Source organism: Sesamum indicum, linkage group LG8 (genome assembly GCF_000512975.1).
Source record: "Sesamum indicum cultivar Zhongzhi No. 13 linkage group LG8, S_indicum_v1.0, whole genome shotgun sequence".
Taxonomy (NCBI): Eukaryota; Viridiplantae; Streptophyta; class Magnoliopsida; order Lamiales; family Pedaliaceae; genus Sesamum; species Sesamum indicum.
The window spans coordinates 2,710,452-2,721,451 of NC_026152.1; the positions used below are offsets into that span (position 1 = coordinate 2,710,452).

The following is an 11,000-nucleotide window of genomic DNA, read 5'->3' on the forward strand; positions in this document are numbered from 1 at the left end:
TTTGTTATAATTACATTTAGGGGTGGTAAATGAATGGGTTATATTGGTTTTGGATCGGATCCAAATAAATTGATTTTAAAATGGGTCAGATTCAAGTGAGTGTGTCCAAATTATTAATTTGAATTTAAATGTTTTAAAATTTCAGACAATCAAAAGAAGAAAGGATTATATTTGAATTATTAAAAAAAGGTAATTATTACTTATAATGCAATACGACTAAACTTGTATCACACGTCATTTCTGATTGATGACATGTATATTAAGATTCATTTGTTAAATCATATAGTAAAGAATCTACTAATATCTAACAAAATACTGTATTTTATCAAAGTAATTCATAAAATTTTGAATGCTCATTTTGAATGAACACCAAGTCGTGCAACCAAATTCTCTATAATTTGTTGAGAGGCAATTTTCATTTTCATCACCTTCAGAATCATAAGTTGTAATATGAAATAAAAAAATCACATTAAAATATAAGGATAAAATATAATGACCTCCTTTGAAGTTTGACATAATTATGAATATTCTCTCATTATTTGAAAAATTACAAATGTCCTTCTAATATTTAGTGAAATTATATAATTCATGGATGGAGGTATGAAATTGTTAATTATGCCATTATTGTATTTTTTTTGTTAAAAAATTAAAAAATTATATAAAGGTCGAACGGGTGGATGAAAAAAATTAAAAAATTATAAAAGAAATTATTCACTTAGTCAATAAAAAAATTATTTTTTTAATAAAATAAATAAAAATATAATTTTTAGTTCACTAGTGCATTTTGGTTAGTTTACCAAAAAAATAGATGAAAACCTAACAAAAACTCATGAAATGGAATAATTATTAGGCGACCGTTAAAATCATAGGGGTATCGGTAATTTTTCAAACAATAAGGACATTCAAAATTATGTCAAATCTAAAAAAATATCGTTGTTTTTACCCAAAATCTAAAGTATATGGAGAAAGAGAGTTGTGCGTGTCTGTATGTGTATGGAGAAAAAGGGTTGTGGTTTACCTCCTTCTATTAGTATTTATGCACTTTTTCGTTTATGGCGAATTCCTTGGCCTGTCGAGGTAACTGCTTAGCCATTCATGTTGTATTGTACCGATGTACTATATTTGTTTAATGAAATTTACATTTACCGAAAAAAAAAATTGTGGATTTGTTTTACTTTTCTTTTTTTAGTTTATGAGTTGAACCCAGTAAAAACCCATATTAGGCTCATTAACAATTCATTTTAAACCTATTAACAACCTATATCCAACTCAATTTAAAATATAGCTAACCCAACCCAATCCAAAACTAGTTGGGTTGAGTTAAACCCACGGGTTTCAGACCATCTTAGCACCCCAAATTACATAAAAAAATTTCAATCATTAACAATTAATATATATTGATTATCAATATCAAATATGTATAACTACTATTATAGTAGACTAATTACTATTAAAATATATTAATACCCACGCATTAACAAGACTCTTACTAAATATAATTTTCCATCCCTGAAAATGTACGCATGCAATTAAACCAAATAGTAGGAGAGAACGCCGTAATTATCCATATATGATATACATTCCTGTAGGTGCAAATTATTTGTTTCTTCACAGATTACATTTAAATTCGTCAGTAAGCGATTGCATTCGGACCATACTTAATATTTTTCTATGTGCAACGAGTTTAAAAATTTCAGAGTATAAATTATGTCACATCAGTATAATATCAATTCGACACTGCTAACATGACATCATTCATACTATTTGATATTTTCTCGCTCGATTCAAATAAGAAAAGCCATCGTCCTGAAAGAAACTACACCTCTATCGAAGAATAAATATGTAGCAGAGCAAATATATACGGAAAGAAAATTAGAAAAGAACCTAGGGAGATTATGTTAATTAGCTACTTGCCATGATTTACTTTTCCATGTCTTTCAATATCAGATACCTGAAGCTAAAATTATGGGGAACCCATTCGATATTTTTGTGAGATTTCTCGGTCTGATTATGGTCGTTAATGCTTTTCGACTGGGAGTCGGGCAAAATTTGCTGCATCATCTCCATTATACCAGCAGGGCATAGACCTGAATCCTTTGCGTACGACTCAACAAGCTTCGGCAAAAGGACTTTCTGATCCTTCCCAATACCAAGAGTTCCGCAAATATAATCTTCTTTCGCAGCCTCCAGCTCTTGAAATACTGCTTTGGGCGTGTAAATCCGAACCTAAGAACAAACCAGATGCTAACCGGTGAGAACGCCTATGTTGTTCAATTTATTTTGGTCTTCGAATTGACCATGTCTGAGCATGAACGCATTAAGCAGAAGCCGATTTGAGAGTTGAAATCGTCATGTGGTCTAACTAAGGCATTGCTCATAATCAAATAATTGAAAGAAAGAGAAGGTTTAGGCAATTACCACAGGATCTGAGTGGCTTCCACATGAAAGTGCATAGTGGAGAAGGGGTTCAGGGCGTTCGGTTGCATATGCTTGCCATTCATCACTGGCTTTAAATTTTGTTTTCGAAGTAAGAAGCAACCTAAGCCACTGCAATAGAAGATAATGTAATGCAGGAAATGCTCTTTAATCCACCAATTCTGAAACTAAGAACTGAAAAATGGGCAGGGAAAGCCTTTTGACATGAAGGGGGAAATTTGGGTGCAATTTTTGCGAATTTTGTCATGTTAGGCATTGTGGAGGAGCCTGAAGCATGGCTGATTTCATCTAGATAGAAGCCTAGTTACTTAGTGATATGAGGCACAGATTAACCTGTCCAGGACGAGACATTCGGCATCCCAGGATAGAGTTTTGTATGACATCTGCGCTTACTACTTGTCCTCCAACATTGTAGGCAGCCTAAGTGAACACAAACGTTGAATTACAAGTTTCAAACCTAGCATTTCTGGGAGTAAAATATGGCTTCTTTTACCTTCAAGAGTAGAAACATTCGCTTCATATTGTTCCGAGGAATCCCATATGCCAAGAACGCCTGTTTACATTAGAAACACAATCAGCTCATAGAGATGGATTAAAGAAATGAACAAGTCATGCATCTGAAGATGTGGATCTTTACATGCATCACCAAAGCATTGTGCACATTGATCCAGAAAGCCAGCTTCTCTTCATTTGTCATCTTGCTAGGATCCATGTCTTTCAGCTGAGAAATAAGAGACCTGTAAAATATGAAGTCAGGGGCTGAACCAGATGTTGATGATAGGAAAATGAATCCACTCGACATATCTATATCATGCAAATAATCACCTATAATTTTGTAACAAGTATCTGGTATCACTCAATTTCTGATCATTTTTATGTATACGAAGTACTTCAACCGTTCTGCTGCAAGCCCCATTAAAATCTTTCAGCCCTTCCACATGAAAAGGACTATCCAACCTATTATCGGAAGAAGAATCATTTCTCAATCCCGGACTCCACAAGTCACATTGATCTTTAGGAGAAAATGCACTTGTAGATGACAAAGATGAAGCCGGTGATGAGGGGCGATGATTGGCCGATGGGGGTTCAGCAAGCCTGCAATATATATCTGATATACACTTGACCATATCTTGAGAAAGTTTGTTTGGTGTCTCTGGAATATAATCAGAAGCACTGGCACTTAGATACTCTGCCAGACTGATTGCATGTGAAGAAGAATGCTGGGCACATTGTAAGGAAACCAAATCATTGACGAGTCAATGGAATAATCTAAAAGGATTACAAGGTAACCGAATTTCAAATATAATTTATAAGAAAATCAGCAAATGCAACATGCATGGGAACTCCCAATACAGAAGAAAAATTGATCTAATGCTAGTTACACAGAATGAAAATCATGTGTTGGCAAGGACTTCTAGAGGAAGTGAAGAAAATGAAAACCATCGTGTGATAATTTGGCTATTATAGGTAAAATGTGATACCTCCATCATTGACGATGGTTGAGACTGACATGCACGGAGGACAGGCTGTCCCGATGCATGTGCTGGTAGAGAGGTTCTGTTTGCCGGCACTGAAAGTTGAGATAGTGAAGAGTGAGAGTGTTGAGCAACAGAATCTATAAGCTTCTCTTCGGATGGTCCATTGGCTTCCTCACTTGAACCAGTCATAATTCGAGTTTCAACTTCAGGTGCAAATTTCTCCCTCACAGTATTCATATCTGATCTAGAAGAACCGAGGCACTGTCTACTAGGATTCGCGAAGGGTGATTCAAATTCTTCATCTTTCTTTGATGGAGACAAGGAAGAAATTCGTTGATCAAATGCTTTCCTATATAGTGAAAGAAGATACTTCTCTAAATGGCCAACTTCCAGCTCCAATACTGCAATTTCTTTAAGGAGTTCTATGGCTGGCTGGAAATAGAGAAACTTCTAATAAAACCTAAAGGAATATGGATCTCATGGAAGAAAGCAACAAAAGAGTCATTTAAGCCATCCTCCTGTATGCATATCCATCACCTAATACAAATGCAGTAACAAAGTTTATGATGTAAGAAGCAGAGATTGCTACCTTGGGTATTATGGTTTCATTTGTAATATCATGGGATAAAGCCCCACAACTCAGTGTTGTTTGAAGGGCACAGCGAACGTAAACTTGTTCTTGTAATTTCTTTTCTAGCTGCATTATCTGCATTGATAAACAAATCCATGATGGAAAACCAATACTAGCACTGAAAAACATACAAATCGTGAGCAAGGAAACGGATTAGCTGAGATCAACATTTGTTGTATAATTTACATTGAAGTTAGGTTAAAATTTGAACTTTGTAGGATCTTTTACTATCAACATCCTCCATACCTCCTCCCTCAAAGAATTCTGAATGTCAGCATGTGACGATTGTTTCTTCTTGCTGTTGCCACAACCATTTAAGTGTCCCATATCCTAGCATGAAACAATTCAGCAATTTTTTTGTCAAGTCCCACTCATTAGTTGTTTCCAATTCCAAGTATATTCCTCCCACTCCCAGATAGCATTAGTGATACAAGTAAGAACTCTAACATGAATTGAGAAAGGTAAGATGTATCTGCTGTATCTGGTTGCTGCTGCAAACAAAGTTGATTCTCAAGTTTTCAAGGTCCAATATCCAAAAGGCTTCTCCCACAACAGTTACTTCAAACACAAGAGGAAAAGACCACAATAACGTACCGGCACCAACTTATGCGGAGTAGCTGCTTCTGCAGATTGATCCAACTTATCTTCTTCAGGTACTCTGCTGTTTGGGAAGCTGCCATTGCAATAACATTAACAAAGAGAAGTTGACATTCAGCATAAGACACTTGCCAACTCAATCTATGTTTATCCAATACAACCATGAAACAGAAATATTACTCTAATGATCAGAATGTCTAACTATTACAAGAAACCATTCTATTAACTAGAACAAAAGAGTAAACTAGAGGAAAGTAAGCAGATCACAGAAACTCAAGAAAACCCAACTCCCAGATCAAGATTTCACACAGATTAATTGATTTCCCAAATTCTCCCAAGAATCGCAAATTCCAGAAGGAAAACAAGATATGTTTTGCCTACATAAATAAAGTCATAATGAAGCTGGTTTTAATTGATTCTCCCTCCATCTCCTGTCTCAGAAACACCAAAGCTATTACAGAACTGCAACCCAGAAAGTTAGTATACCTCTTGGAACGCTTGTGTCTAACCAGTCCAGCCCATGTACTACTGATAAACCCTTCGAAACCCATCTCTGCAAATCAGAGGACCACAACATGATTTATCAACAAGTACCACCTAATCCTAGATATAAAACATAAATGCAAAGCAAACAAACCCAGAAAACCCATTACCTTTGACGCAATGAAAGTCAAGATCGAATTTTTGTGACACAAGAAAGCCAAAGAGGGTTCCTGGAAAACAACATCAAGTTGGACAAAGCACCCAAATTGTCTTCTGTCATATATTTATCACGCTCTCTCTCAGTGCTATCTATGTCTGAAGTCTGAACACAACATAGGGTCATGGGCATACGCAAAATCCGCCCCTGCCCCCCCCAATTCTCTTCTGTCACATACTTGTCACGCTTCCAGTGCTACTCTGTGAAGTCTGCACACAACAGAGAGTGATGGGCATACGCAAAATGGCTGAGGAAATCTGCCTTTTTTGACCATACGGCCGCGTCTTTCTTTCTTGATACAAAAAAATTCTACGTACCAACAACAACGGATTTGGAGTCTTTAACAAGAATGAATTGCAGTTTGCGGACTTTTGTTTTCTTGAGGAAAGTCTCAGTCTCTCGATCATGTCAAACCCAACTCAACACAGAGTACAATAGTGAAATCAAATGCTCAAAGGTGACGGAATGAATGGTGATTATGATTTATGAGGGTGAAGTAGTGATGATAATGAATTTGTGATAAATTATTAGCAAACAAAAAACTTTTTGGTGACAAGAATATATTACGACTGTTTTTTCTTTCCTTAATGGATGAAAATTATAAATAGAATTTCGTCAATAAACGTATGTCTATTACCAATATTTAATATATATATAATTAATCAATAACTATTATTATAATAAATTATAAATTCAACCTCCATTAATCTCAAATATATATAACTACTATTATTATAATATATTAATTTCTGTTAAAATAGACAAGTATTCATACATAAAAAGGACAAAAACTCATAATCTCTTAATTTGATGATCTAAAGTAGGTTATATTAACAATTACGACACGATTATTAGCTCACATTCACATTTCTTATAATTTCTGGGATTACAAGTGGGAGTTGGTGAACCAAAAATTCTTACATCTGTTGAATATAACATTACTTCAAAGTATGAATCACACTGAAAATAGTTTGCCATTATTCTGCATTAAAAAATCTTGTCTTTCCGGACACCTAATTATTACACTCATTAATTATGAACTGGTCAAAGTATCATTAAAAGTTTGTTTTTCCTCCTTTTAAGAAAATCGATTACAATTTTAAATCAAGATATATTAATTACTGACAATGATAATAAATAATTGTCAATTAAGTTGTTTCCTTGTACCCAATTAAATTAGACTAATCCGTAACAGATAAAAGTGACCCAAATGAGGAAAATAACTTGAGTCACTCTATTTTAGTTATTTTTTTGGCTCATTTTAATTTCTTATAAATTCATTTTTTTGTGTTTACGGTTGAAAAATAAAATAAACTACTCGATATTCGATTAAAACGAATGATAAAAATTTATTTGAATTGATGTGTTAATTTTAACAAATCGAACTCGAACAAAAATTTTTGTTTGATAAGCTTTCAGGCACTCGAACTCGATTATTTGGCAAAATAATAGAAATACACTTAAAAATATTAAGTTACTCGAGTCTAATTCATAATTGATCTAATTAAAATTTATTTGAGCTCGAGTAGGTTAATAATAAAATCAAATCCAAATACAATTTTTAAAATTTGATATTAATTCAAATAAATTTGAAAAATAATATGACAAATTCGACTCGAATCATTTAGCGCACAATCTTGGTCCTTCTTTTCTATTGCAATCTATTGTTCTAATTTTCAGGCTTCTCTTTGATGGGTTGTTTTCAATTTGGGGATATGAAAGCCATCATTCACTAGACCTAGTTGTTATTTGGCAATTCTTGACCATTGTAGCTTTCTGGATAACAAGCTACAGTCTTTGCATGCCATTTTTCAACTTGAAGTCAACATTTGGACAGATGATTATCGTTATTTCTTGTCTCTTCTAAGTGCTCTGGTATTTTATGGTAAATGGATAAAAATACAATTTTACAATTTAATTTTTTTTAAAAAAATAGCGCGTATTATGCACATTTCGTGTCTATTATTTTTCTTATACTATTCTGAAAAATATACAAGAGAATTTTTGCTAGTTTTTTTTTTTAAACGAGCTTTTAAATATTTTTACCATGATATATTCTTTTCATTATTCAATATATTCAAATGATTCTGTAATATAAGACATGATTCTAAGGAATCGAGTGTAATTTTTTAAAATAAAAAATATATTTTCAATGTGCTTATTTTTCAAGAAATAACAATGTTTGGTGTTATTTGCTACTACCAATTTGATCCCCCTCTTGCACTGTCCTAAACTCTGAACCATCAAAGTCTTGTCCAAAAGAGTCATGAAAGAGCTTAGTGCAACTCCACATTCTTAGGTTTAACATCTCAGCTTGATTTCAACTCTACTGACCAAAAATTAAAATTCTTACAAGGAAGAGAAATTTGCGTGGCCATTACATCTGTCTGCATCAATATCTCATTTCTTTGTGTTGAAATCCAAAGAAAACGAAGCTGAGTCCGTAGGCAACGCCCACCAGGATCGGCATCCCTGTTCAAATTGGAAACACAATGCATATATACATCAAGATGACAGTTCAAATAAACAAATATGTTCAAACGAGAATTTACAATAAAAAATTAGTATCGAGATAAGTATATAATATATCCACATTCATGACTGATGGGTATACACATGTCACCCCCGCAAAAAGACCGAATTATCCTTCATTAAGGGCATTACAGTCATTTCGCGATTAGGATCCGCGCCTTTTGTAACGGGCGGGTCGCAGAGGACCCGACCCGGGTCCAACAGACTGATTGAAAACCTAGACAATGACAGCCGCTCGATCAGAACGCGAGTCGGTAGGATAAGGCCACGTGGCCCAGTACTTGATGTCTAACTGTGCTCTATAAATAGACCCCGATACGCCATAAAATGAGGTAACTATTATGCATTAATTGAGCTCGAACTTTGAGATCGCATACATTTTTCTCGATCAACCTAACTTGAGCATCGGAGGGTCATTGTCGGGAACGTGCCCGACAAGCTCACGGTTCGTGTTTTATTCTCAGGGGACCCAAAATCTGGTTCGGAAGAGTTAGACCATCTACAGTGAGATCATCTCAGGAGATCGCTAATTTCGACCCGGATCAAAGACACTTGGTTGGCATCTCATATTTAAAAAATATGTTACACGGTTAACAAGCATACATAAAGATGCCATGTCAATTTATAATAGAAAATTTAGGAACAGAAAACAAAATAGGAGGCTAAGATAAAATCGAAAATACCATATTTTGCTAGTCGGAGTCGGGTCGGATGGTGAGTTGAGTTGTTGGAAGTGTCCAAGTAGAGGAACATGGAGATAACCACAAGCCCACTTCCAAATTTCTCCCGGACAACTCTGTCCCTCATGTCCAACGACCAAAACCCATCTCTCCCATGAACAAAACCTTGGACTGAGACCTTCACCAACAGCAGCACTCCAAGCCAAAAAGCAAATCTCCCCGTCTTTCTGGTTCTTGAATCGGGTGGGTTTTCCCAGTTGACCATATTGACAACAGAAGCTGTGACATACAGAGGAATCCAGAAGTACCAATCTGAAGACCAAACACCAAACAAACATTGGATTTAATTTGCAAGAAAAAGTATATATGAATCTTATTGGGTGGTTAATTGGTTGTGTTGTTCATTTTGTTTTAGGTTTTGGTTTTTTACCTGGGTCGTTGAATTGGAAACAGGCTGATACAGCAAAAAGAACAGCCATCGACAGACAGCAAACTCCCAGTAATGATCTCTTCATCGATCCTACCTAGTATTATTATTGATTCACTCCAAAGTCAAATGTTGGATTAATCTGCAGTGGAAAAGCTGTGCTTGTTCTATCAGGCAGATCTGATCAGAGAGGGTCTTTTCAGATGGTTGAGTTTTTGACTTTTCTGGGGATCTCATCTGATTTTTTTATAATAAGATCATAAGCACGCACAAGTAGTCAGAAATTGTTGAAGGTCAAAATCAGGGATTTTATGACAACAAATGCTTTACTCTATTTTAACATTGATAAAAACATTCATGTAAGCTTGACCAAAGTAGACACCCTTTTCGTCGGTAAGGATTGCGCATCCGCTGAATTGGGTTTTCTGTAATTGATTTGCTATTATCAATAATAAAAATTTTAATTATATGAGAATCGAACCATACATCACGTCGTATGTTTAAGTGCCGATGTGTGGAGTTTAAGTTACACAAGTGGTGCTTGTCGAATTGTTCTACCTTGGAGCTCATTGCAATTAGGGGTGTTAATGGATAGGTTAAGATCTTATTCAAATTCATATTCATGAAAGACTCATCCTATTAAATAGTACCCATACCTTACCTGATTCGACTTGAAATATGCAATCTTATTGGACGACCCAATATCAGCCACGTAATCTCCCAAAATCGGTAATGGGCCCTGAGGATGAAAACACGTACGTCAGGCCCGTTGGGTTTGCCCTTAACTAAAACCCTTCGATACTCAAATTAGTTTGGTCGAGATAGAATATGAGATTAGAAGATGTACGGTCAAATGTGATAAATGTTAGTTATCTCAAATGATGTGTATCGGGGTATTTATAGGGCCCAAATGTACACTGTTGAATAGGCCACGTGTCGTAATTTGATTCACCCAAGCTTCTAATCGAACGGTTCCACTCCAGGCGCTAGTCGGGTTCCTTTTCTGGGGTTGAGAACAAATTTGGAACTCCAAAGACCCGACCCAGTGCAAAACATACGGATCTTTGTATATTTTGACTAAACTGCTCTTAATGAAGGGCATTTTTGTTCTTTTATAAAAAATTTAGGTATCATCCCATCCCATCACTACCCAACCCCCTCAAGACCCTATGGATCTCTAGACCCAATGCAATTATTTTGGACCCAATTTTTTGGGTTTGGGTAGGGTCTAGACCCAAAATTTCTTTTTTTTTTTTCTCTTTTTTTCTTCATAATATTGTTGGATAGTATTTGATATTTTTATTTAAGACAAAATAATTAAAAAGACTAAATAATTTTTAAATTAAATTGAATTAAACTTCTTTTTGTTTATATTTTCTATTTTTACCCATAATTATCAATAAATTCAACATTATTCAGATCAATTCACAAATAACTCTTTTTTTATAATATTTTTATATAATATATTATTTATAATACCGTTTACAAAATAATCAAATGAAACTATTAAATCTACACA

At 34.7% G+C, this 11,000-nt stretch overlaps 2 protein-coding genes across 4 annotated transcripts; both read right to left on the bottom strand.

The window, feature by feature from the left end:
* Positions 1,682-6,333, bottom strand: LOC105167480. 3 transcript variants are annotated; one of them, XM_011087228.2, is made up of 13 exons: positions 6,160-6,333; positions 5,796-6,051; positions 5,629-5,695; positions 5,140-5,218; positions 4,792-4,875; positions 4,504-4,620; positions 3,918-4,346; positions 3,262-3,656; positions 3,074-3,173; positions 2,930-2,989; positions 2,770-2,856; positions 2,419-2,547; positions 1,682-2,226 (listed from the first exon to the last, which is right to left on the bottom strand). In XM_011087228.2, the coding sequence occupies exons 3-13, from the start codon at positions 5,691-5,693 to the stop codon at positions 1,921-1,923; spliced, it is 1,851 nt and encodes a 616-aa protein (XP_011085530.1). In that variant the 5' UTR covers positions 5,694-5,695; positions 5,796-6,051; positions 6,160-6,333; the 3' UTR covers positions 1,682-1,920. The 3 variants fall into 3 exon arrangements, with proteins under 3 accessions (XP_011085530.1, XP_011085531.1, XP_011085532.1); XM_011087229.2 differs by lacking the exons at positions 5,796-6,051; positions 6,160-6,333 and having other exon boundaries at positions 4,792-5,036; positions 5,629-5,644; XM_011087230.2 differs by lacking the exons at positions 5,629-5,695; positions 5,796-6,051; positions 6,160-6,333 and having other exon boundaries at positions 4,792-5,033.
* Positions 8,094-9,771, bottom strand: LOC105167481 (transmembrane protein 220). Its single transcript, XM_011087233.2, has 3 exons — positions 9,485-9,771; positions 9,058-9,366; positions 8,094-8,314 (listed from the first exon to the last, which is right to left on the bottom strand). The coding sequence occupies exons 1-3, from the start codon at positions 9,567-9,569 to the stop codon at positions 8,235-8,237; spliced, it is 474 nt and encodes a 157-aa protein (XP_011085535.1). The 5' UTR covers positions 9,570-9,771; the 3' UTR covers positions 8,094-8,234.